General features: G+C 53.5%; 1 protein-coding gene across 1 annotated transcript; it reads right to left on the bottom strand.

Annotated features, from left to right (window-relative positions):
• Nucleotides 1–205: 205 nt before the first annotated feature.
• CNN2 (calponin 2) lies at nucleotides 206–17,105 on the bottom strand. Its single transcript, XM_024204384.2, has 7 exons — nucleotides 16,972–17,105; nucleotides 6,772–6,893; nucleotides 5,604–5,670; nucleotides 5,316–5,453; nucleotides 3,048–3,164; nucleotides 2,271–2,417; nucleotides 206–1,777 (listed from the first exon to the last, which is right to left on the bottom strand). Exons 1-7 carry the CDS (start codon nucleotides 17,032–17,034, stop codon nucleotides 1,514–1,516), a joined length of 918 nt encoding a protein of 305 aa, XP_024060152.2. The 5' UTR covers nucleotides 17,035–17,105; the 3' UTR covers nucleotides 206–1,513.
• Nucleotides 17,106–26,775: the final 9,670 nt, after the last annotated feature.

Genomic DNA, 26,775 nt, shown 5'->3' with positions numbered 1-26,775 from the left:
TGACCAAAATGAATGTTATTTCAATACTGGGGGAGGGGAGGTGGGAAGAGGAGAGGGAGAGAGAATGCCTTTCCAACTGCCTTTGGAATCCGAGGCCCATCCCAGCTTATAACCAGCGACAGCGCCAAGCAAGAAACAAGTAATTCTGTAACAGAGCCAGATCCATTTGTTATATACTTTACAAAAATAGTCACAACAGCGCAAGTCTTATCTGAAAGCTTTTATTGCCTATATTCAAATATTACAGTTTCACATTTTATTCAAAAAAAGTTCTAAGCTACCTTTACAAGGACAGTAGCCCCTGGGGAGGACTGTGCAGTATTTAGGTGATCCATATGCAGAAGGAAGTCTCTGACTTCAGACACAGCTCTGGTGGAGATCCCATCCAGTTTTGTAATTGACCAGTAGTGCAGTGTTGTTCCCCGCCCCTATAGAACACAGTACGGCTGAGGAATGCCCAAGTTGACACACTGATCAGGAGGCCACATACAAATGCAACTTAAAAAAAAAAAAAAAAGTTTCCTGATGGTTTAAATTAAGGGGGAGCCAAACATACAAAAGCATCTAACACTTGTAAGGATCCTAGCAACAGGGCAACGCCTACACAACCAAGCACCCCGCAGTTGGCTGTGCAGATGCAGCAGTCTGCCTGAGCACTATCAACTACAGGATCAGGTAATAAGATTCTTCCTTCCCTCTTCCCTTCCAAAGAGGAGAGAGAAGGAGCCACAAAATATTTTAGATATCAAGTTAAACACTTGGTCCCTAGGATGTCGCCAAGGTATGTTACTGTCCTTGCCTCACTTTAAAAAAGTATATACATTAAAAGAGAGCACGAGCCTTTTAGAGCTTCACTTTTGGCATCATAAAAAGGCACCTAACAAAAGAATTCCTTGGCCCTTTGAGCAAGATCTCCAGAAGCAGGAAGAGCTGGCAAAGGCTTTACCAGAGCCAATGTGGGAGACTCCACCTCTAATTCCCTTTGAGATTTCGTGACCTCACTAGCGTAACCAGGAGTCATTTGGGAAGGCCTGGGGTGTTTGATGCTATCGACACCCATGCTGCTAGAACTGCAACAGCGTCACCAGAATCATGTCAGAGCATGAAGAATAAGCAGCATTCTTGCAACACAGAGGACTGCAATGCTAGAAGGTTGCATCCTGTTTGCGAGCAAGTTCCCCACTCTGCCCCCCTCCTCAAGAAACACATGTAGCCCCAGTGTTTTGCTGGTACAGGTCTCCCTGGATGACTAGGGGTGGACTCCATCAGCATTTAAAGGCCTGCCTTGTTCGCATTCTGCAAGTTGCAAGCAACAGGCTACACCCCAAAGGTAAGAGGATTTTAAGAAGCCACCAACTCTCTCCTCTAGGATCAGGGGATTTTTGTCTTTGCTCAGAAAAAAGATTTGTTTAAAAAAAGTTACAAAAAGAGGCTATAGATACTGGAGTGTTGCCGGCAACAGAGATCCGTACACAAGCTGGCCTGGGAAGGTGGCCTTGTGGCCAGGCAAGGCTCAGTAGCCCTCCTCTTCTCGGTAGTAGTGGTACTCCGGTGGGTCCGTGCTCTGGTCGTACACTGCGTTGGCCACATCACCGGCGTTGCCCTGGGGACAGTACTTGGGATCGTAGATCTGTCGGCCCAGGCCGAAGACCTGGCCGCTCTGATTGGCTCCCTGGTTGGAGCCCATCTGGAGGGACATGGAGGTGTTGTCGCACTTCTCGGTGCCCATTTTGGTGTCGTAGATGTGTCTCCTCGTGCCAGGAGCCGTCATGCCCACCTGAGAGACCAGATTATTCATGGTAACAGTGGCAGCTGGAAACCCCCATTGGGGATTGGACCCCCACTTCACAAGGCACCACAGACCATAGCAAGACCCTACCCAAACAGCTGATCTACCTAGACCGCGTGGCGATGGGGGGCGGGAGGGAGTGTACAGCTTCTGTTTTACAGGTGGGGAAGCAGACACAGAGATTAAGGAACTTGGGCAAGGTCACACAGGGAGTCTATGGCAGGGCCAGGAATCCAAATCCACATACTGGTCCAGTGCCCGAACCACAAGACCAGCTCTCCAGCAGTCTGAGGAGGCACAGATTACATCAAGTAGGCACCTCTGGGGCTTTCCTGGATTTAACCCAGCTGCCCAGTCAGGAATCTACCTTCTTTAATGCCACCCTTAACCCTAGATGTTGTGCTGAAGAGACTCCAGTCATTCAACTGGCCCCTTTTACCTCCCCACAGACGGTTCACCAGGCCCATGACTGCCTGCTTACCTGGCTAGCACACTTGTTGGTGCCCATCTGAAGGCTGATGGTGGAATGGTCCATGGGGGCCAGGATCTGGTTTTTGGGATCATAGAGATGTCTCCTGGTGCCGTAGGCCGTCATGCCAGACTGGCTGGCACACTTGTTTGTGCCCATCTGTGGGCAGAGTTACACGGAGAACTAAGCTTACATCCCAACTGAGTATGAAGCAGGTTCCCCCCACCTCAAATAAGACAGCACGACCTGGCTAAGTCTCCTCTCCCTGCTCCCATACTAAGCATGACTCATGGCTCAAAGACGGCCTCTATTCAGAGGGGTAAGTACGAGGATTCCCCAGGGCGGGGATTCTAGCCCTGCCTCCAATTAATTGCGTGCATCATGGATTTCACCTCTGCAGAGCCATAACTGTCCCCGGATAGAACTTCCCATCCCCAATTCCCTGTGAGGACAACTCTCCAAGTCCAAACCTCTGTTGGTGGGGAGGAGGGAGTCTGCAATACAGCCCTTCAGACCAGAGAACCTGTTCGATACACACCCCAGCCCCCCAGGGGAAGAACAGACATGCCAACAAGGCCGGGACAGCAGTGACAATGCAGGCAGTGAAGAGATGAAGGGCATGGGGCAGTTCTGTTTTGTGCTGGGCGTTTCATATCCAGCCTGTAACAGGAGACTGTCCAGGCTATTAAGTCTTTTGCCCATCAGCCATATGCAGTGGCAGTGAATTCAGGTGTTAAAGGGTTAACAGGACTTCATAAGACACGCCTCCCCCACCCCTGCCCAGCTCACCTGAAGCCCGATGACACACTGGCCGGCCTTCATTTTTGCATCGTCGAAGTTCCTCTGTTGTTTCTCTGAGTATTTCACCCCGATGTCCACGTCGCTTTGTATCCCCTTGGTCTTTGCCTGCAGCAGAGAGAAGGCGGGGGGGGTGGGGGGAGGGGTGTATTAGAACCACCGAGTTCTGTTCCTGCATAGAAGAGGTTCTACAACCTAATGTTGCATGAATATCATCGGTCAACATACAGAATCCAACCCAGGAACTGGATCAGCCCCCTAGTCCATCTAGCTCAGTATCCCTGCTCAGGCAGCAGCCAGCAGGAGATGCCTCACAGGAAGGTGCAAGAAATTCTGCAGTTAAGGGATAACCTCCCCCCACCCCAACCCACCCAGGAAGGTCTCATCCTACCACCACCACCACCACCCCACCCAACAGCTAGAGCAGGGGTAGGCAACCTATGGCACGCGTGCCGAAGGCGGCACACGAGCTGATTTTCAGTGGCACTCACACTGCCCGGGTCCTGGCCACCGGTCCGGGGGGCTCTGCATTTTAATTTAATATGAAGCTTCTTAAACATTTTGAAAGCCTTGTTTACTTTACATACAAATAGTTTAGTTCTATATTATAGACTTATTGAAAGAGACCTTCTAAAAACGTTAAAATGTATGACTGGCACGCGAAACCTTAAATTAGAGTGAATAAATGAAGACTTGGCACACCACTTCTGAAAGGTTGCCGACCCCTGAGCTAGAGATTGACTTAAGCCCATGAGGTTGTATATCCCATACAGAGACGGCTATTTGTTCATTTCCCCCACAGCACCTTTGACAGGGTGCAAGGTATTTTACAGTTCTACAAGCTATACCCACGAAGTGTAGATCCTTTATCCACCATGGAAATGCAGCTGTTTAGGGGGTGGAACGTGGCAGATTTGTAAGTGGTGCAGAGACAGAGCGCAAGGACACCAGCATCCGAGGTCTTCTGCAGCGTGGGTCATGGGTCATTTGCTGGTGTGAACTAGAGTAAATGGGGGATTCTCTAACTGGAGGTCTTTAAATCAACAGTTGATGACTTCAGTAACTCAGCCAGAGGTTTTGGGCCTATTACAGGAATTGGTGGGAGAGGTTCTGTGGCCTGCAATGTGCAGGAGGTCAGATGAGATGTGGTCTCGCCTGGCCTTTACGTCTAGGAGTTAGATGGTGACCTCTGCAGGCTAGACATGGTGACTTCCATTGCACGTGCGCTAGATGCTGCGTTAATGAGTCTTCAGGGGCTTGTGTAGTAATTTAAGGAATTACCCAAAGGAGAACTTGGCCAGGACACCGGGGCTAACACCTTCATCCTGGTCAGAGGAGCCATGAGACCACATCCACTTTGTGTTTATCCTAAGGCAGCCACTGACCTACTTTCTACTAGCTTTATCCTTCATCCACGCAGGGTATAAAATCCAGTCACCACAAGGCAACGGCTCTCGCTAACCAGCCCAGCCCAGCCAGGCCCCGTGCAAAGCAATGAGCACACATCTCAGAGACCTGGCGCCTCACCGTTTGGGCCAAGAGCGACAGCTCCAGCCCCAAGATGGCCAAGCCGCTACTTCCCTTACAGCCCTCCCACAAGCCAGCCTGCTTTTGAGAACGGAGGCTTCCCTTAACAGAGCTGCTTCCTCCCCCCCGCCCCCTGAGCTCGCTGGAAAGGCTCCTGGCTGCAGCTGGCTCCGCGTGCTGGGGCAAGATCAGTTCTTCCCACCCCCCAGAGCACTTCCCCTCACGGGGAAGTTTGAGCCTCGCTTTGGCTTTAAAGCCGGGACATTTTGGAGGAGGGAAGAACTGCACCTCTGCTGTCAGGAGTCCTCAGTGTAGCCACCTCCTTTGGCACCCTAGGGGTCTTGAGACCCATCCCCCCCAGCCACCCTCACCCCAAACCCATGGGAGCTGGGTGGGCTAGGAGAAGGAATGACCACTCCTGCCCACAGGCCATATGGGACAGATCCAGTTAGACACCAGGCCGGGTCCATCCCTGCACGGACGCTCGTGCAGGGTCAGAGGGAAAGCAGCTGGCGCAGGCTAAGGCAGCCCTGAGAGTTAACCTGACTCATGTTCCTGCTTCAACTGCCCCTACAGAGCTTTGCAGGGGCACAGAATCACCAGGGTGCAGATCTGCCCTGGCTCTGCCCCCTCCAGCCTCTGGCTCCCCCTGCCTCCATACCAAGGGTATACCACGAATGGGGGAGGGTGCCTTTCATAGTCACGGTGCATCAGCCTCAGAGCAGTACTCACCATGCCTGCCAGAGCCAGCAGGCACACTTGCACCTGGGTCATGTTCCCGGTCTCGAAGAAGTCGTTGGCTTCAAAGAGGTCGACGGGGTTCATGCCGTACTGAACCATGGCCTTGATGAAGTTGGAGAGGTTCTCCAGCTGGCGGGGAAGAGAGCCGGATAAAGACACACAGGCCAGAGCCAAAAGGGGGCCGGGGAAGGAACCCGCGAGGCAGCGGTTGAGAAGCCGCTCCCAGGCTAGCGATCAGCCAGGCCACCCTCGCTGTAAAGGGAGCAGCCCGGCACGTACCTGGTGCCAGGTCTGAGCCGAGCGGTTGATCTTCCTCACGGAGCCTGGCTGCAGCTTGTTCATGAGCCTGGAGAGAGCGAGAAAGAGCCGTCAGAGCGGACGCCAACCACCCGGTGTGGAAGCACATTTCCAGCACAAGCATCTTTAGGAGGTTTGGCTACTTTTAAACAAGCATCCGTCAGAGAGGAGGATGTCCACAAAGCTAAACAGTTAGCAGAAGAAATGTTCATCCCTAGACTCTCACACAGAGCGTCCCATCCGCTCACAAAGCATTTCACAAGGGGGGGGGGGGGGGGGAGAGGATCATGCCCCATCTGTGAAATGGAGGCAGAGAAAAAGCGACTTGCCCCAGGTCACCCAGCAGGTCAGTGGTAGAGCCAGGAATGGAATCCAGGTCTCCTCAGTCTCAGGCCACTAGGGGACACTGCCTCAGGCGTGGGCTGCACAAAAAACTTACCCCCGTGCAGGGCCGGCTCCAGGCACCCAAGCTGGTGCTTGGGGCGGCACCTGGAGGGGGGCGGCGCGGCGCTCCAGCCGCCGGGGAGAGCGGGGCCACAGCCGGGCTCGCCGCCCTCCCCCCAGCGCTCTGGCCGCCCCCCCCCCCCCCCGCCCTTGCCCCGGCCGCCAGGGGGAGAGCCAAGCCCCCGCCGGGGCTCGCGGCCCTGCCGCCGGCGCTCTGGCCGCCGGGGTCGGGGGGAGAGCCGAGCCCCCACCGGGGCTCGCAGCCCTGCCCCCGGCGCTCTGTTAAGTGTGAGTTTCAATCTTAAGGAAGCATGAATGTTATGGTCCCCAGAGCAGCTCCTGGCCGTGCTGTCCTTGCATAGGAAAGCAGCGACGTGAACGCCATCAGCATTAGAATGTGGCAAGGGAGTTTGGAATGGCAAAAATGCAAGTTCCCACTGCGCTAGCTGCATCGGGCCCTGTACGCAACTTTGCACCTCCCTGACATTTTTCTGAAGCGACACTGTCGGCTTTAAGCTGCAGCTCCAGCTGTGGCCCTCGACGCAGGACGGGGGCAACTAGCCAGCAAGATAGAAGGAAGTGGAGCTCTTCCCCTGGATGGCAAGTGGAGGTCAGTGGTCACAGCCTGCTGTTCCATCAGCTCCCTGCCCCAATGCAGACCCAGGATTCCCCCAGAGCCCTCCCACCAGCTCCCTCCCAGACTCACTCGCAGAGGATCACTCCATCCTTCAGCCCCAACTGGAAATCGGGGCCGATCTCCTTCCCGGTGATGCTCTCGATCCATATCCTCAGCTCAGCCTCCTTCTGGGGATCGTACTTCTGGGCAAGCTGGGAGGAGAGCAGAGAAGGGAAGAGTCAGGCAGCTCCTCGCTGGGGCCCTGGGCTAGCCACCCCTCCTCCCACTGCCCACTTCCTGGTGAGCACAGCCACAAGGCCACATGCCCTCTCGCCACACAGGGGTAGCGGAGATCTACAGAGCAAGCAGCACATTTCAGTAAGGGCTGCTAGGCTACACGACCATGGGAAACAAGTCAGACTCCATGATCAGAGACCTCTGGGAAAGCTGAAAGGGGTCAGGACAATACCAGGGCCACCTGGTCTGAGCCAGATGTGTAGCTCCCCACGGAAAGGTGTGTGTGGGGGGGGGGCAGCATGCAAAGCTAATGCAGCCCCCCAGCGCAGGCTAAAGTGGCCTCAAGTTGCACCCCTGTTTCAGTGGTCCTCTAGGCTGTTCCCCAGCAGTGCCCATATGAACAGGGCACGTGTCTGCCCCAGCCGTGCCCACTCACACCCATAGTCTGGCCCATCCCCTTTATGCCCAGGGCTGGTCAGTGCAGCATCAATACCTTGGCACTGCCTAGCGTGTGCACCAATGGGAAACTGGCCAACTACGTTCCTCAACCTGGCACTTGGGAGCCCTGGGTTTCCTTTGACCCCACAGCCCCTTTGCAACAGCCTAGCTAGTGAAAAGGGGCCCAGCTTCACTCTACCCAAGTGTGCTAGCAGCAGGTTCCCCTGAAAGGCACAGACCAACGGGGTGGGGTGGGGTGGGGAGGAGATCATCATCAGTGCAGGTCAATGTGACGTCAGCATGACCACTGGAAAGACTTGTCAGGACACAGCTCCCCAGTGGTGGCAAGAGAAAATAAAACCCCAAATCAGTGCCCGGCATTTTGCCGCTAGACCCCCTCGGAGCCCAACGGGCTGAAGCTAAGGGGGCTGGAGACCAGAGGGCCCAGCATCAGGAAGGGGCTGTCTGGATGGCACCAACTACTTGGTCAGCTACCACTTCCTGATGCACAGGAAAGCCAGACCGTGCAGGAGCTCAGCAACGAAGAGACCAGCAGCCTCTGCTGCAGCGTACAAGCCCTGGCAGTCCCTCAGCAGCCAGCCGGGGCAGATCCAGCAGCCACCCAGCAGCAGAGTTTAACAACTTCCTTGTTTGCTGGGTTTTGACACAGGAGGAAGAGGCTGTTTTTTTACTCTAGGCTGCTCTAAAATCCCCATCCCCACGAGAGCGAACCCAGCAGAGACGGCTCTGGGCTGGTTCCCACTGGATGTTTTTGGAAGCTTGGGTCAGGTGCGATGGCGTCACGTCACACTCTTCCCCACCTACCAGCCGAGAAATGGCGCAGCCTCTGACAACGAGGTCACTAGAGATCACCTGTCGCTTCTCAGGAGAGCGGGGGGGAACGTTCCATTCCCCCTGCCCAAATTCCGGGTTGACCAATTGCAGTCTGTCTCCCAAAATCCCCCGCTGCACTTATTGGCTCAGCCCTCCTTCCCCAGCGCAGAGACATGACTGACCCCCGCCGTGCCCGGCCTTGAAGGTGGCAGACAAAGCAGGCTATAAAAAGCACCGAGTGATCATTACAAGAGAGAAGCTAGCGAGAGGTAGGAGGCGTTGTGGTTAAGACACCGGGCTGCTGGCATGATTGACATCCTGTGTCAGCCAGCACAACTCACCACTCAGTCTAGATGTATCTGAATCTCCTAGAAGGGGGCAATAAAGCAACTGCACTTCAGCCTTTTCCTTGGTGCAGCAGAAGGGCTGGAAAAGTTTTGTTTAAAAAAAAAGCGGACTAGTTTTCCAGCTGGTTTGATTTTAACACTAGAAATTCAAGGCCTGTCTCTTCAGGAGACTGACCGGCGGGAGAACTGGCCCGTGATGGAGTAGGAGCAACACAGCTGGGGTGGGCAGGCAGTTTTTAAATTCACGTTAATCTGTAAGGCTCATTTAGCTCAAGTGCCTGCCCCCACTGGGGAGAAGGGCGCTCTTTGTTAAAGACTTGAGCCCTTGGCTTCGAGGCCCGGGAAAGCGCCGCAGCCCACAGCAAGACCAGACTTCATTCGAGAGATCCAGCAAAACAACGTGTTTTTAATAGGGAACTTTTCAGGCCTTTTTGAAGCGGCAAGGAGAGCGCCCAGGTGCTACCTACCCTCTTTCGCAGGTGACCTTTAATGCTGTGGATTAAGTTCACCCCACATCAGAGCCAACTCCAACAGTCTCTCAAGCCTCATTTGCTTCCGCCCCATCACATAAAAAGGCCTGTCAATAAAACCTGAGCCTACAGATCAGGGGGTCATTTCCCATGGGGCAACGGGGCACTTGTCCCCCCTCCTGCAATATCTTGCTTTGCCCCCGAATTTTTTCTAGGTCTGCATCTTCCAGTCCTCCCTGACTTTGCAGGTTAGAATAGAATCACATATCTTGCTCCCCCAACCCCAGAATGTCTCCTGAAGTGCCGTCGCTGCGATAGACGATCCAGGTGCGCTGGCATGACAGCCAATGGGAAGCTGGGCAAGATTCTGCCCTCTTCACCCAGGTCCCAGCATGCCCCCCCCCCCCCCCGGCCTCCCAATCTCTAACACCTGCCTCCCAGGGGAGGGGAAGCCCTTGGGATCCTTGAAGCGGAGTGCTGGAGCTGGACAGAGCAAGGGCTCAGAGGCCTCAGCACTGCAGCCCAAACCATTGCCCTGGGGGTCAGGACCAGATGCCTCTCCCTGCAGCCCAGGAATGCGTCTGGGCAGATTCCTTGGTCACCGCGAATATGCCAAGAATGCAAAGTGCCTTGTTTAAATCAAGGCCAGCTGTCCAGGCTGCAGGCCCTTCGCTGCTCATCAGCGGGACAAGCAGCTTTAAAGAAGTGAAGGAGACGCAGGTCCCTGCCGCCAGAGGAGAGGCGTCAGCATGTCAGACGCCCTCCCCCAGCTGCTACTAAGCAGCCGCTGTTAGGGGCTCATGCCCAAGAGCACCTGTCAAAGGCAGATGCTGGAGGAGCTGCTGGGTGCTTCTGGAGCAGAGTTTAAGCCTGCATACGGATCAGGAAGGAAGGCGTCTGCTCGTTAGTAGAGGGCTAAGGATAACAACCCTCCACTTACTGGAGTCATTAAACCTAGAACCTTTGGCACTAGAAACATGGGCCTCTACCTCTTCAGCTAGGGGTGCAGCTCTCTTAGATGGCAGCAGTAGTAGGCTCTTATCTTTTTAGATGAACCAGCCACAAGTGGGCACATGACATTTAACTACTGTGTCACATTAGATACTTACAACGCCAGTCAGTTCCCGGAGACTACAGGGTCAAATCCCAACAAGATCAATTCAGCCCTTCCAAGGTACAAGACTAGCACTATGCAGTTTAGTACGTGGATGTCTCCCAGCCATGCAAAGCAGTGTGTCCCCTCTGCCTGGGGGAAAGGTCCCCTGGACTTGACAGTCTCCTTGGAGAAAGTTCCCCTCTTCTGGCAATGGGGGTTGCTTGTAGTCCTCCACCCCAGAGCGGACTGCTTGTCAGCCGTGCTCTGAATGCACACAGCTCAAACATCACTTTTCATCCCAGCTCGTAACAACTAGACTTCCATGTTTAACAAACCCCAGTAGTCTGCAAAGGTAGAGTTAGGAGGGGTGAGATCAGCTTCAGCTTATCTTGGGAAGGGACAGGCATCTTAGCCCAGCTCCCTGAGAGCACTACAAGTTCATTGACTACAGAGTCTTCCGGAAGGGACAGGGGCAAAACCCTTGACGAGCCGAGAGAGATTGTTCTATGCACTGAGTGCTCCAGGCTCCCAGTTGGGCCCTACCAATGTCACGATCATAGGATTTTTAAAAAGGTAAATTTCATGATTTTAAGCTATTTAAATCTGAAATTTCACAGTGTTGTAATTATAGGGGTCCTGACCCAAAAAGGAGTTCTGGGAGGGTGGCAAGGTTATTGTAGTGGGGGGGATGCGGTACTGTTACCCTTACTTCTGCACTGCTGCTGGAGAGCTGGGTGCCTGGCTAACAGCGGCCGATCTCTGGCCGCCCAGCTCTGAAGGCAGCGCAGGAGTAAGGGTGGAAATACCACGACCCCCCTGCAATTCTCTTTTGGGTCAGGAATCCCATTTGAGCAACGCTGGTCTCCCCCCTGAAATCTGTCTAGTATAGGGTAAAAGCACACAAAAGACCAGATTTCACGGTCCAGGACTGGTTTTTCGTGGCCATGAATTTGGTAGGGCCCGACTCACAGCCTTTGGCATGTGCTTTCCAGCAGAGGCAGCCACACAGCCCAGCTCATCTGTACTCCCATCTGGGCCGCTCTACCTGCTGCCGAGGACTTGGCATGGGACAGCTCAGCCTGCCTCAGGAACAAGGCTTCCCCACCCACAAGGAGGCAAACTCGGTTATGGAGATGCAGGGGCCAGGAGAGGAAGGGCCAGATTAGCCAGAGAGAGTCACGCCCACAACAGGCCCAGTTCCAAGACAGCTTGGCTCTGTCCACACTGGGGACCATAAACCTCATGATGTGAGCAGAGCTCTCCTGGGAGTCTGGTTCCAGATTGCTGGAGAGCCCTCTGGCGGCCCAAGCATACAGCAGGAGATAGGAGGATCTCACTCCCAATCTCAGCTCTGACAACCCCTGCTGCGACCCTTGGGCAAGTCACTTCACCCCTGCCTCGCTTTCCCTGCTTATAAAGTGGGGGAAAATAACACACTCCGCCAGAGGGTACTTTGGATAGAAGGGTACGAATGCGCTGGATCAACTGCAGACTCACAGCCCATCACAGCCGGGAAGCAGCACCCATGTGGAAAAGGGAGAGTTTAGGATCTGGAGAAGCCCATGGAAGATCCAAACCCCCACCGGATTCAGGGCATTGCACTACTGTAAGGTCATTAGCTGCCCAGCCCATGAGCCCCGGCTGCTGAACACCCTGCTGTGAAACGCTCAGCTCTGGTTTCACAACAGCTTTCTTCATTCCCTTTTGCAACCGGGTGAAGGGGACTGGGGTGTGATGGGGAAGGGGAGACCTGTTGACAGCAGCAATGCAAGGGGAGGGCCCTTGCTCAACGCATACAAGAGGCATTGGAGATCCTAGCCCGTGGCCCGGGAGAATCTAGCACTAATCCACAGCCCTGCACCCTTCCTTCTCCCACCCCCGGCTCTTGGTACAGCTACTCTGGCATGTCGAACTGATCCACACTCAAGATCCAGGGCCTTGCACTGGCCTCTGGATGGGAGCTCGCCTGATGGAGGAATCTGAACAAGTTTGCTGGGTTTCACAGGGACCCAGGATAAATCAGAACACAGGACAACATAAGGATCCCAGCCTGGTCCTGTCTCACCCAGCACCAGCTGCTTCGGACAGAGGGGCAGCCCCCATGTGGAAGGAAGTTACTTGGGGGAAAAGTTACTACCTAACCCTCACCAGTTAGTGGCTGGTCTGTGCCCTGAAGCATGAAGGTTTAAATAAGCCAGAGCAACGTAGTGCACACGCGCAAATGAGAACATCTAATCCTAGCTTCAGTGCTGGGACTGCACTGCTCGGTGTCGTCTGCCATCCCAGCCCCATGGGTAGCACCAGCTGCTGTTTAGCTACTACAGACCTATCGGAGCAGACACCAGTCCCTTGTGCTGTTGCCACCCCCACCCCCATATTTATCACACTCTAAGCTCCTTGGGGCAAGGATGGTTTGCACAACAGGGCCCTGATCCAGTAGGAGCTTTAAAGACCGCCTCCATGGTACTTTAGAAAGCCTCCCTTCCCCCACTGATCTATCAAGAGCATCCACTATTCCAGGAGCTGACAGACAGAACAGGCAAGATCTGGATCACCCAACCCCCTAACTGCAGAATCCAAAGTGAGCAACGTTGACGATTTGGATAGGACCCTCATATTGGCGTTAACAACCCAGCCCAGCAAGAGAGAGCTTCCCTTGGAGCGGGACAAACATTACATGTTCCCCTCTCACGCCAACATTGTCACCTCCCCAAGTAGTTTCTGCACCAGCTTGCATGGCCAGGGGAACTGTTCCGATTTCTGGGGGAGGGAGCAGGTCAGCATTCTGCAGTTAATGCTGCAAAGTCTGAATCCTTTCCCCTAGACTCTGCTGTGAATCTGGTTAGGTGCTGGATTGATTTGACCCAGGGACTGAGGGAGCTAATTTTTTTATTTTTATTTGGGGGGGGGGGGGAGAGAGAGAGGAGGAGACAGACAAGCTGGCCCCAAAAGCAAATTCCACAGATTCCATTCTCCAAGGACTTCTACCCTTAGAAAAGTTGTACTGATTTAACTAGATCAAAATCCACGGTGCAAATCCTGAATGTCAAACTACTGTGTGTGCCAACTCCCTCGAGGGTGTAGCTGACTGAACTGAACTAAGCAAGGATTAAACAGGTTTGAGTGCCTCTACATTTAGGGGGTTGGCACCACTGACTGAGATCTAGTTAAACCAGTGCATCTTTGCTGCTTCAGCAATGCCTAGGTACTGCTGCAGCATCTGGAGAAAAAAACCACAGGGTGACTGCTGCCAGTACAAACCAGGGAAGGTGGGTATGTCAAACACACCTTTTCCACTGGGTTCTGGAGTTCCCCCTCCCTCCCTTTATAGCATCGCCCCCTTAAGCAACCTAGAGCAGAAATTGCTTGTCCCTTGGGCTGTGCTGACTAGACAAAGGGCTGACTTAAAACTGGGTTTAAGCTGGCATACATTAGTGATCACTCTTCCGGGTTAGGACAGAGCCTTATGGCGGGTTCTCTTCCAGATCTTGGTGCTACACAGCAACTGCAGATATTTGTAATGCTTTTATGGGGGTTATAAAACAGGTCAAAGGGTTGACAAGAATTAAGCGCTTGCTCAATGCTAGCCTGTCCCATTGGCTATAAAAAACACCTCACTCAGCTGCGTTTAGAGAGGACACTCACGATGTGCCCACATTTGTAGGTTACTTAGTGTTCAGCCATGGTATTGCCTCCATCTTGTGCAAGAACACTTCAGGATTGGACCGTAAGGTTTTGCTAGAGGTGTTTCCGAGCAGAGACAGTGGAAGGCTGCAGAGAGAAGAGGCACCTGCAGTACAGCACCTAGCGCAATGCAGCTCTGACTGGAGCCTCCGGCATTACTGTATTACAGATCTGTACGTGGGAACCTGCTCCCAGAGAGCCCTCGGCAATGTCACATTAGCCAATTGAGCAAGCTGGTCCCAGAGGATGGGTGCAGAGGAAACATGCCACATTGCAGCTGCAGCAGGAGCAGATGGAGAAGGGAAAGATTCTAATCCCTTTCAGCCTGTGCCCCGCCCACAGGAGCCCTTCCTGAGCCAGACAGGGTATCACACGTGCCAGAATCAATCTGAACTAGATCTGGAGAGACCAGACGTTCACCCCTTTGCAGAAGGCAGCTCTGGTGGCTGCATCCGCACTGGACGTTGGCGTGAAATCGGACTCTCAACAGCTTCACCAATGGGGAGCGTTAGTTATGGGGGTTAGATTGTGCTGTGACTAACCCACAAAAGAGCTGGTCTGGATGACGCAGCTATATATATGCCACCGGCAGCCTGTCTATACATGCACCAGTGGGAGACTTCCCTGGCGTCACTGTGACTAAGGAAAGCCCCTTAGGGCTAGACTCCAAGGCGGCAGTTGCAGCCCCAGTGGTCGCTCACTGCTGCGTGTTGTAATGGGCTAGCAATTCCCCCTTCCGCCATAGGACCGCTCAGAACTTGCATAAACAGCTTTATTGTATTACAGCAGCACTTCAGAACCTCAATCAAGGACCCCCGGTAGTACGCACCATGCAGATAGGACTGTCCCAACAGCCACTCATCACACCTGCCAGCCACTGATCTCCCAATGGGGGGAGGGATAGCTCAGTGGTTTGAGCACTGGGCTGCTAAACTCAGGGTTGTGAGTTCAATCCTTAAGGGGGCCACTTAGGCATCTGGGGCAAAATCAGTACTTGGTCCTGCTAGTGAAGGCAGAGGCTGGACTCAATGATCTTTTGGGGTCCCTTCCAGTTCTGTGAGATAGGTATATATCATATTATATTAAATGCTCCACAAACATTTAATTTAGACTTTGAGAGGTGGCCCAAAGAGAGGCATGGGGTGACACCAGCCCAAGGCTATGCCTTCAGTCAGCATCACAGCAGGGAACAGAAGCCAGGAATCCCCACTCCCAGAGCCATGCTCTAACCACTAGCCCACATTCCCTTCATTGGCAATTTAACTTGGGGAAAGGGAAGATCCTTTTCCCCGGCACAAAGTTATTTGTAGGGTAAGGCCTCCTGAGACACTTCTGGAAGTTGTAGGTAGCATAGGAGCAAAGACAGGCCCTAGACACTTAGTTTATTACAAATGTTATTTAGGTCAGTTGCGTTTCTCAAGGATTATAGTAACACATTGACAAATGGAGGCCAAATTGCCATGGAAATAGGGAGCTAGGTTGAGTCAGGGGTAAGAAAAATCTGTTGGAACAGGTGTAATACTAATTTAAAAAAGAAAAGCCTTCCCAGGATCACACCTAGTGTTTATTTTAATTACACTCAGAACACGAGCAAGCCAATCTGTAAATTATAGGTTTAAGAATTAGGATGACACAAATTGGTAGCCAAGAAGCTGCACCATAGAGTCTACACAGCTTTGTCCCCACACCTTCCCCTGAGAGGAGTTTGCTATTATGGAAAGACTTGTCTCTTTCTATCAAGCCACAGCCCCACAGCTTGTTTTCTGCCCACACCTGCAAGCCCTTGCCTAATAGCCTCCCTTCTCAGAGGGTTTAGTCTGTGCTCTTGTACATTTCTCCTAACAGAAGGCAGGATTTAACCACCTTTACCCAAATTCTGGAGTTAACCTATGTTCCCCCAGGGCCATCAGCATCACAGCCAGCTACAGAACCAGCTGAGATCACGCTCAGTTCAGGCCCAGAAATGTAAATTTTGTAGCAAGAGAGAGGGGACTTTTGGGGGGGGTGGGGAGGGTGTAAAGGGGAAGAGACAGTTTGCATTTCTAAACCGAGTAGGGAAATCCTGAAGCCAAACTTTGCAGCCCTGGGACAGAGAAGCAGAGCGGGAAACTGACTAGAAACAAAAGTGAAAATGACCAGTTTTAACTTGGTGGAAGAGTAGCAAAATGCAAGACAGACTGAATGGGGCCTGAGTTCAGATGTTCGCAGTAACAAAGGGGGAAGAGGAGTTTAAAGCTACAATGCGCTTAATAAGCCGACCAGGGCTAAGATATTCAGCTAAGTAACATGGCTCTTGGGTCAGGATCAGATGGAGAGGAGGAAATGGATGCTCTCAGATTTGTTGTGGCAAACAGAGGAATGCAAGGCGATGCCCCCAGCCTACCCAGCTCAGCCTGAGGAGCAGGCTACGCCCAGCTGCTTTCTCCCACATTCCCACCACCCTCCCTTTGTGGAGATGGGCATCCCCCCAGAAACTCAGGGCACCTGGATGCAGAGATACATTGGACTCCCCCTTGGCCACACCTAGACCCCCTTAGCAGGGCTTAATTCATAGGGAGAGCTGCTGAGGCTCGAGTCATTTTTTTGCTTTCATAACTGATGCAGCAAGCCCAGAGGTGCCCGGCACAGATTACGCCTTGTCCAATGGACAAAGCCAGGCGAGGTTTTGGGGGGTGCTGAGCGTGCATGGAACTGCACCAGGCCAGAATCTGTCCCTGCACCAAACACACTTGGAAGGGCCCAAGGAGCCGGGGCAGCCCAGGAAAACGTGCTGCCAGGTGGAGCCTGGAACAGACTTATGGGACCAGTGGCAGGGAGACCTCCTGGTCCCCTCCAACTTTGGGGGCAGGGGGAGGTGCGGCACTTCTCTATCCCCAGAGGCGGCTGCGGAGCCCAGAAGGAGAGGTCCCAGCCAGGGCTGAGGAAAGGATGGCGGAAGAGGAGATTGGAGGCAGGTTTCCCCAGGGCCAGCAGCTGGGACCGAGACGGGCCAGGGCGCTGGCTGCGCGCGAAGGACACGGCTGGGAGAATTTGGAACTGGACAGTCCAGCCCTCGCCGGCAGCCCAGAGCGCACCGGGCAGCACCCCAGAGCGCACCAGGCAGCACCCCAGGGCCCCCCCGGGCCCCGCTCCCAGGCACATCACAGCCCCCCTACAAACTTGTCTGGCGAGCCGCCAGCCTCACCCTGCTCTTGACCTCCGCGGACAAGCCGTAGGACGGGCCCTTGTTGAACTGCGTGCTGCTCATGGTGCGCTCCGGGGGCTGCTCGGGGCCAGGTCCGGGGGCCGCGGCGCGTACGGGAGACTCCCTCGCCGTGCTCCGGAGGTTTTGGCCGCGCCGGGCACCGCCTCCTCCCGCTGATTGGAGGGGAGTTAAAATAGCCTTATAAGGGCAGGAAAGCTCCGAATTCCTGCAGGATGGGGAGTTTCCTGTGCGTGTCCCCCCGGTGACCCCCGGGGTCAGAGCTGGGGGCTGCGCCCCCCTTCCAGCGCCGGCTCCGGTCCAGGAGACTTTGTCAGGCTGAGGAGCCGGGCAAGTGTGAGAGATGGAGCCCTGGGCGCTCTGGCGGGGGCAGATCCCAGGGGACAGGGATGGGATTTCCCACTAGGTTTGGGGGCTTGATCCCCTCCCCCCCCCCCGCCCCAGTCACACACACACACCCTGCTTCACATAACAGACAGCCAGCCCTGACACACAACCCCGCCTTACACACAGACACCCTCCCCTTCACACGCCCCCTCCCAGAGCACTGACACACCACCCACCCATCTCCCCAGACACACCGAATGTGGGTTACACTCACCCTAGAAACAAACACCCACCCCCCTCACACTCAGACCCATCCATCCTAGAGCACCGCCAACCCGTGACACGCCCCCCTCACACCCACACACACCCACACACACCCCTTCACAATCCCTTATGTCCAGTGCTTAGTTCGAAAGAGGTGCCAAGGCTCAGGTGAGCCCAGATTGCCGGGGCAAAAATTCATCACTGCTTATGTCAGATGCTCGGGGCGCCTCACCCAGACACCTGGGCCTACCCGACCCCTTCAAACACACAATGGTCCCTACGAGCCCGCCAGCCCTCCCATGTACACACAACCCCCTGCCCCCTCCCTCACACACACTATAGGGCTGGGCATGCTGCAGTGATGGACGCGGCTATTCACCCCCTTTCCCCCACACACGGGGCTGTCCTGAATTCATCCAGGCGCCCAAGCTGAGGATGGGGTATGCCCCAGGATGCTGATTGCCTTCCCAGCCTTCCCACACATACCAAGGCAGTGAGCTCATAGGGGTTAGAAGCTCATCAGGGCAGGGCTGGGTGAGGCTTCCTTCTGCTACCAGCAGGGCTGGGCAGGCTGGACAGAAAGTTGTTTCCAATGGCAGGAAAAGGTGCTTCTTCTACTGGAAGCTGGGGATGTCGGCTGCATCCCATCCAACCCCCCCTTATTATCCCGTCACTACGCACCTCCATTGTGCTGGAGAACCCCATCCCAGCCCCCAGCAGCTCCCAGTGTCAATCAGGTCTCATTTATGTGTCACTTTCCCAGGGTGACGGAATTAAGATCACCGTTCCCAGGAGTAACTGGGTGTCATCCAGGCGTGTAGCGAAGAGTGAATCCTAATGAGGGCGCGGCCTGGGAGGGCCGGGTGACAGAACACTGTAGGTGGCTGGCACCATTTCTCAACACATGTAATCTTACTACTGAGACACCATGGCCTTACTCTGTCTGTCTGTCTATCTATCCATCCCCATACCCCCACTCTATCTATCTATCTATCCCCATACTCCCACTCTATCTATCCCCATACACCCCCTCTATCTAATCTATCTATCCCCATACACCCCCTCTGTCTATCTATCTATCCCCATACTCCCTCTCTCTCTCTCTCTCTCTATCCCCATACACCCCATCTATCTATCTATCCCCATACACCCCCTCTATCTATCTATCTCTCTATCCCCACACACATCTAATCCAATCTATCTATCTCATCAATCACACCCATCAGCATGGTGTCTGGATACCAATAGGGAGGGTGGCTCACTGTCCCTGGAGGGAACAGAAATCTGAAATTTCATATGAAAACTTTCGGGGGGAGGAGGGCAGAGGGGAGGAGACAGGAATCAGTTTTTGCCCCCTTTCCCCCCAGATTTCTGCTTAGACCACTCTGCAACCTCCTGCCAACTCTGCAGGGACATAATACAACCCAGCTTATCAGTGGGCAGGCCAAGTTCCTCACAGCGGATTGGTGAATCCAGGCAAACACAATGGTTAAAGCAGCTGTTTCTCAAATGCAACCACTGTGGCCACATGCAAGCCACCAGGGGCTTTTCTTAGGGCCACAGACTCCTGGGCTGTGATGGGGGGAGGGCAAAGTAGAGCCCCCTCCCCCCTCTCTGTTGCTCCTGGATGCTGGGGCCAGCATCAAGGGTTGCCCCTCCCGAGACATCTGGGGCACAGCGCTGGAGGAGCAGGCAGCCAGGGAGTTCCCCACCTCCCCAGCAGTGGTGGGACTCAGGCTTTGGGCTTCAAACCCTGGGGTGGCGGGGCAGCAGGACCTGGCCACGGGGCTTCGGGCTCCATCCACATGGTTTCAGGTTCCATCCCTGGACTCTGTCCTCCAGCCACGGGGCTTCAGACTCCAGTCCCCCACCCCCATCTCCCCTGGCCCCCACTGCCTACCCCAACCCTCCATCTAGGGCTTAATTTGGCCCCAGGCTTGCCAGGGCTGAGTATGTCTGCTGTGAAAAGTGATACTTGCATGTTTGTTAATAGCACTTTTCACAACAGACTTACTAGCTAGCAATACATAAATTACAATGATTTGGACATGTCTATGTGCATATTTATTTGGTTTTCCTAAAGCTAATCAAGTATTTTAGGGAAAAAATGTGAGAGCGGCCACCGGCAAGAGTTGGTGGCTGCACTCTGAGGCCACCAAAAAATTTGTCCTGAGAACCCCTGGGTTAGAGGATGTAGGTTACACCGTACCGCCATGCCGGCAGCACATCTAGCTTGTTGGGCAAGGGGTGGATTTCAGTTCATAAGCCCTAGTTATGGGAAGGAGAACCAGCAGCAGCATCTGATTGTTTTATGAGACAGATCAGGGCTCATCATAAACCAGGGCTAAGAGAGAGATCTCCAGAAGGGATCTGAAGAGAATCAGAGTGTGACAGCTGGATCTGATGGACCGAGCACAGGCCTAGGAGTAAGGATGTTTGCATGGCAGGAGGCACACGTCACCCTAAACCCCAGAAATCTTCATGGCTATTTCAGAAACTTCCTTCTTCCATGTCAAGACTCTCCCAGCACCTATCTCTGTGTGTCCTCTCTGCCCCTCGTGCGAGTGGTCTTGCCTACGCTGGACTTTTTTGCACTGGTGCAAAACCCCTGTGTAGAATCATTACACCAGCGTAAACCGTGCCAGCGACAGCACTGTACCATGGCAAGTCATGGTTAACCCGAGTGCAGCATGTCTGTGTTAGTGAGTTGCATTGGTGAAGCCATAACAAGGAACAACTCCAGGGTTAGATTCTCAGCTGGTATAAATCAGCGCAGCCTCATTGACTTCTCTGGCGCTCTGCTGATTACACTGGCTAATTATCTGGACCACTGAGTTCAATGGAATGGCACCGATTTATGCCGGCTGGGGATCCGGTCACATTAAATTCAATGGAGCTGCACCAATTTACATCAGCTGAGGCGTTGGCCCCAAGAGCAGACCCAGTGTGTGCCACAAGGCTAGGGTGACCAGATGTCCCGATTTTATAGGGACAGTCCCGATTTTGGGGTCTTTTTCTGATATAGGCTCCTATTTTCACACTTGCTGTCTGGTCACCCTACACAGGGCAGAAATTGATTCCCTCTTCAAAGGCCAGTGTTTTTAATAATATTCATCCCCATCAGATTACATTTTTATTTCGGTGACATTTCGAAATAGGATCGCATTTTAGAACAATTTATATTAGTAAGGAACTGGACACTGACTGGCTGTAAGTGACAAACTGCTTCTTGGGCCAGCCCACGTGAGCCGTCCTAGCAGCCACTTGGTTCTGGGATGTGTAACTTCCTGCGTCAAAGCTGAATTTCTAAGCAGCAAGTTGGCACTTGCTGTTCCGTTCTGTATAGGTCTTTTTACCGCACTCATCACGGTGCTATCCAAGCACCTTCCAGTGGTGCCTGGAACCAGGAGCGGCACCAGGGTTTTTGCCGCCCTAGGCGGCAGCGCTCCTCCTCTGAGCATTCAGGGGGCCTGGGGTCTTCAGCGGCAGGGATCCTTCCGCTCCGCGTCTTCGGGGCACTTCGACGGCGGGTCCTGGTGCAAGTGAAGGACCCGCCGCCGAAGATCCAGAGCGGAAGGACCCCCCGCCACTGAATTTCCGCCGAGGGCGGCAAAATGCCACCCCCTCCAAATCCTGCCGCCCTAGGCGACCGCCTAGGGTCACCTAGTGGAAGCGCCGGTCCTGCCTGGAGCCACAGGACTAACATTTGCCATGTGTCTGTTCTCTCATTCTCTCTCACTTCCTTGTCACTTCTATTTAGCAAATGGGGCTCGAATTAGGAACTGGGTTTTGACTGGCTTTACGTGACAAAACGCTTGTTGGGTCACCCCTGCTGACACATCCCTGTGTCGTCAAGACTGTTCTGAAGAAGCAGGGCCACATCACCCCCTGACCAGATGCTTTACTCCTAAGTACTATGCTGGCATATGCCACACAACCACCCCACTTCCATTTTGCAAATGGTGCTTGACTAAGGATGAAGCTGGGTTTTGACTGGCTGTAGGTGACAAAACGCTTCTTGGACTGTACGTGACGCCCCTACAGCCACCAGCCTCTTCTGAAGGAGGTGGGGCACATCACTCCCTGACCCAAAGCATTTCTTTGTGAAAAGTGGTGGCCCGGGTCACCAGCCTCTCTCCCCTTCCCCCCACGTGGAGGAACTGGAGCAGCAAACAGGGTCGTTTCAGAAGGTGAAGCACCCAAGAGTCCTAAAAGAATTGGTCAAGGAGCTCTCCAGCCCACCCATGTTAATCTCTAATCAATCTTGGAATACCGGGGAAAGCCCAGAAGACAGGTAGGGTGCTAATGTTACCAACATTCAAAAAGGGCAAGCGGGATGACCCGGATAACTCGTGTTCTAAAATTCAATCACGTTTATTATGGTGAATTTCTAAACATTTAACCTTACATTGATTAAAGGTTATTTGGTCTTTGAATGTGGTCAGGGGCCAAAGCAGCTGGGAACAGCTCCTGCCAGGCTCCCTGACTAACCCGGCTGGTAGACAAGAAGCGAGCTTGGGACTGAGAGTAGCCACATCCCCTGACTGGCTGCTGGTTCAGCAGCCCTGCTCATAAACCCGACCCCCAGATCAGTGGCTGCTCAACGCGTCCCATGCCTGTAACTCTACTTGCTCTGCTGCCAGTCCCTGCTCCAGCCCCCCTTCCACTCCGGATTCTGATTTCTGGATTCAAATCCTCGGCTCCACCCCTGGTTTACCTTCTAGTTCCGGCACTCAGCTTCTATCTGTCCAGTACTGATCCCTCGGCTCATTCCTGGACTCTGCTCTAACTGGCAGGCCAAACTCTCATTTCAGCCACTCAGCCTGACCACCCATGGCCTGGTTGGCGACAGATATGGAACTGGGAACTAGGAATAAGGAACCAAGTTCAACCCAGTGCCTGAGAGGGAGTATGTATTCTGTGCTCCCAGGGGAGGCAAAAGTCACCCAGACAGAAGGCCCACTCCTCCTGGAGATACACGAACAGTCACATGTGCCTCCAGGAGAGGACATCCAGAGCTGATTAACCTCACACTATTCCACTCCCAGCATGTGTGACCCAGGCTGTCTGCCTCCCTGGAGCAATAGTTTGGGACTGATCCAACGAGCGGATTAAAGGGGTGCTGGTGCCCTCAGCTGGAAATCTAGTCAGTTTCAAAGAGACGCAATCGCAGGTCCTACACCTGTCCTTCCCTTGCCAATTTCAGTGGGTTTTGCCACCACGTTTTATTAATGTGTTAAATAACATTTCCAGTGTTGCCAACCCTCTCACTATTTGGTGTTGGATTTTTTACTTATTTTTTTAAAAGCTCCAGCTGCTGGAGTCCTGTGAGTACATGACAATCTCGACTTTCCTCAAAAAATAAAGAGGGGGGAAAAAAGTAAGTTTCTAGTCCTCGTTTTTATGGAGAAAAGCTTGAAAATGTGGCACATGGTTGGCATGATAGAAATAACAATTCATTCAAATAATTAATTAGCAGAGCACAGGAGCCCAAGTTGCACATTTCACATCCAATACCAGATCCCACAAGGACGGGGGTGCTTGGCTGCAGGGGTTTCATTGATGTCTCTGGAGAGAACCGTAGTCACTTGCAGTTATCTCCCCAGAGATGACCAATTATTCAAGCTTTGCTGAATTCCTCTTCCCCTAGGCAGCCCGGTTCTGTCAGCAGCGTACATACAACGGGCCACACTTGGTTCTCTGCTACAGGAGATGAACAGGGACATAGAACAGAATCTGAGCCTGTGAGTCCATTACTTTCCGTCCTTCTCTTCTTTCCAGTTTGACCCATTATGATGCGTAATGCAGGAGCACCTGGGAGCCCCAATTACGGAGCACGACCCCCATCTGTGCAGACACAGAACAAAAAGATGCTCCCTCCTGGACTGCTCTACTAGAGAGATTTGTTCTTCCTTGCTAATTCCTGTCCTTTGAAAGGACCCAGCTGCCAGCGCTGAACAGTGGGAGGCAGAGAGCAGAGCGAGATGTCGAGAGGAAGGCTGGCCTAGTGGTTACAGCAGGGATCAGCGCTCAGGGGACGTGGATCCAAGTCCTGGCTGTGCCACTGATTTGCTCTGCAAGCCGGGGTAAGTCACGTCATATTGGTGTGGCAGCTTCCCCAGCTGTAAAATGGGGATAGCCCAGTTATTCAGGGGCTTATATGGCCCCTGTCGCCCTTTTGGGGTAGGGAAGTGTGAGGGGCTGTCCCTAAGGACAGAGGAAGACTGTAGGGGGGGGGGAGAACCCTCTCATCCAGAGCAACATCGTGAAAGGACCATGTGTCCATCGAAGATGCAGTCCCTTTCCATGAGTCTAAACTGCTCCAACAGCGACCCCTCGTGATGGGATTTCAGAGATTGCCTGGCCTCTGACCAGAGCTCCCCCTGCTGTTCTCTGGGCTCCCGATCGTAGGCCACATTTGGACGTATATAATCCACGGTCTTGTCTCAGCATCACCAGGGCCCGGACACCCAGGGCACACTGAGGTCTGGTCTACACTACAGACCCGTACTGGTGCAACTACATCACTCAGGGCTGAAATCCACACCCCCAGTGATGTAGTTATACCGACCTAAGCCCCTTGCAGACATAGCTGTGGAACTAGGGGTGCTGGAGGTGCTGCTGCACTCCCTGGCTTGAAGTGGTTTCCATTATATGCAGGGTTTACAGTTTGGTTCAATGGCTCTCAGCCCCCCCATTCTACACATTGTTCCGGTCCCCCAGCACTGTGTCGGCAGGAGAGGCTCTCGGGGAAGAGTGTCTCTCCCGTCATCTTGAGCGTCTTCATTAAAGTGCCACCAGGGCGCACCTGCGCCGATGCATCATTTTAAGTGTAGATGTACCCTAAGGCTGAAATGATTCCGCTGAACGTTTGGATCAGACTGTCCTTGCACCGTTGCTTTTTTGTCGGCGGTCACAGAGCCTGGTATAAATGAGCATCATGCGCCCCCCCCCCCCCCTTTAAGTAAAGACACAGGGTGACCATTTTACAAGGTAAAAATAAGTCCCTCACTAAAATTTGCCCCCTTTGGGGGGGTGGGGAAGGGGAGTTTGGCCAGGGAGTCTAATCATTGAGTTCTTGCGTAATGTGGGAGAGAAATTCTTTCAGCTACTGTGGTGGTGGCTCCCGTGTAAACACCTAGAGAACCAAAAGTCTGAGAAAGGAAGAGATGAGAGAGAGGAAGCAAGAAAAAGGAGAGAGAAGAAGGTGGGAAAGGAGAAGCAGGGCGGCCTAGTAGATATAGCGCTGGAAGGGGAGCTATAGATTTCTAGCTTGGCCACTAACCTGCTGGGTGAAGTCACTTCTCTTCTCTGCACCTGTTTCCTCTCCCAGCCGTTTGGCCATTTAGACTGTAAGCTCTTTGGGGCCCCGACTGTCTCTTACTTTGTGTCCGTACAGCGCCTGGCGCCCGTCCGGTAGGGTGACCAGATAGCAAGTGTGAAAAATCAGGAGGGGGGGTGGGGGGGCAATAGGCGCCTACATAAGACAAAGCCCCGAATATAGGGACTGTCCCTATAAAATCGGGGCATCTGGTCACCCTACCGTCTGGGTTTCTAGGTGCTACCATCATAAAATACCAAGAGTCAAGAAAAAGTTTTCCTTGCTGGTCAGAAATTGAAACTGAGAAGAGGCTAAAGTGTTAAACCCAAAGACATCAATTCCGGAGAGAGAGTCACCAACTTCTCTAGCGCGCAGAGGGGAACCCCAGGGCCTGAACAATGTCAGGAAACGCACAGATTTTTCCATGGTTTCATTGCCCCTTCTTGTCAATGGGTGGCAGCAGAGTTCACCTAGAGCAGCGGTTCTCAAACTTTTTTGGTCATGGCCCCCTTCTTTGGGTCTGCAGTAGTTTATGCAAACACACACACACACACACACACACACACACACACCGCCACATAAGTATATCAACATGCAACCCTCACGCAATATTACCAACAGGCCAGGCATTGATTCAAACAGCGCCAACGAGCCATTGTAATAAGCGCAAACGCCAAACTGCGATTGTGGTAGATGCTAACAGTGAAATGTGCACACCGGGTCGTAGCCAACGGATTCATGTACCGATGGCAAAGACTTTGTATAATGTTAGGCAAGCTTCACAGAAATCCGTCACAATGCACAGAGCCATCCGAGGACCTGATGTGGCTGGAGGAATCGGCTTTGCCAGTTATTCATTGCCGTGGGTAAAATGTGTGCAGTATGTTTCCCCACCCCTACCAAAGCTTCTTATGCCCCCACCCCAAATACATTCTGTGCCCCCCAGTTTGAGACCCTCTGACCTAAAGAGACCGGCCCAGCTTAGCCCTGCCATCGGTGGGTTAATAATGCCGAGAGGCTCCAACTTGGCACTTTTGTCTCCCGTGAGACCACTTTTAACTACAGCAGATACGCAACCTAGCATCACGCCACAGGCAAATCCCCAGCCACAGGCAGACTCCTCATCTTGCTCCATGCAACCGGAGCCTTTCAGCCACTCGGCCCAATCCTTCAGTCCCTACTCAGGCAACCGACTGCAGTGGGCAGTTTGCCTGATAACTGGAGGATCAAGCCCTTAAATTGCATTGACTGGGACCAGTTCTTGGTTACGCTAGGGCAGGGGCTTAAAGTGGGTGGGAAGGGCCCCTGAGAATACTCCTTGTGCTGGGGGCCTCCCTGCTCCATGGCTGGTGTAGAACAGGAGTAAGGGCTCTATACCACCTCTGCTCCCAGCAGACAGAGCGGATGTGTGCAGCCACAAAGCATTGCCAGGGTCTATGGGGGGCATGGGAAGCAGAGCATAAGGTACAGCAGCCCGGAGGCTGCTCTAGCATGCACCAGGGGTCCAGAAGTGCCTTGAACAACCCCATAACTCAGGGAGTGCAGAGATGGCTTAAAGCCACCTTAACAACACCCTGCAGCCCTGTCCCAAGCACAGGAATGGAGGAACTGAGACTCAAACCCACAACCCAGCCATACCTCATCAGGCAATGTGAAACACGCAGGCATATCAGCTGACTACTCCTCTCCCAGTAGTCACCCTATAGCCTCACCATCCCAGAGCACCTCCTTCTGGCAAGACCCAGTGTTGCAGCCCCTCTGCCTCTCCCTCCTCCTCTGGTGGTCTGTGCGGTGACCTGGCTCTCCAGCCAGGTCACACTAAGAGTCCCACGCCTTCTGGGGGAACAACGTCCAAACTCCAACTCTTCCAGGCT

Source organism: Terrapene carolina, unplaced genomic scaffold (genome assembly GCF_002925995.2).
Source record: "Terrapene carolina triunguis isolate 2854851 unplaced genomic scaffold, T_m_triunguis-2.0 Scaffold194, whole genome shotgun sequence".
NCBI lineage: Eukaryota > Metazoa > Chordata > Testudines > Emydidae > Terrapene > Terrapene triunguis.
Note: the sequence above shows the minus strand (reverse complement) of the source record. Positions and strands in the feature narration are given on the sequence as shown.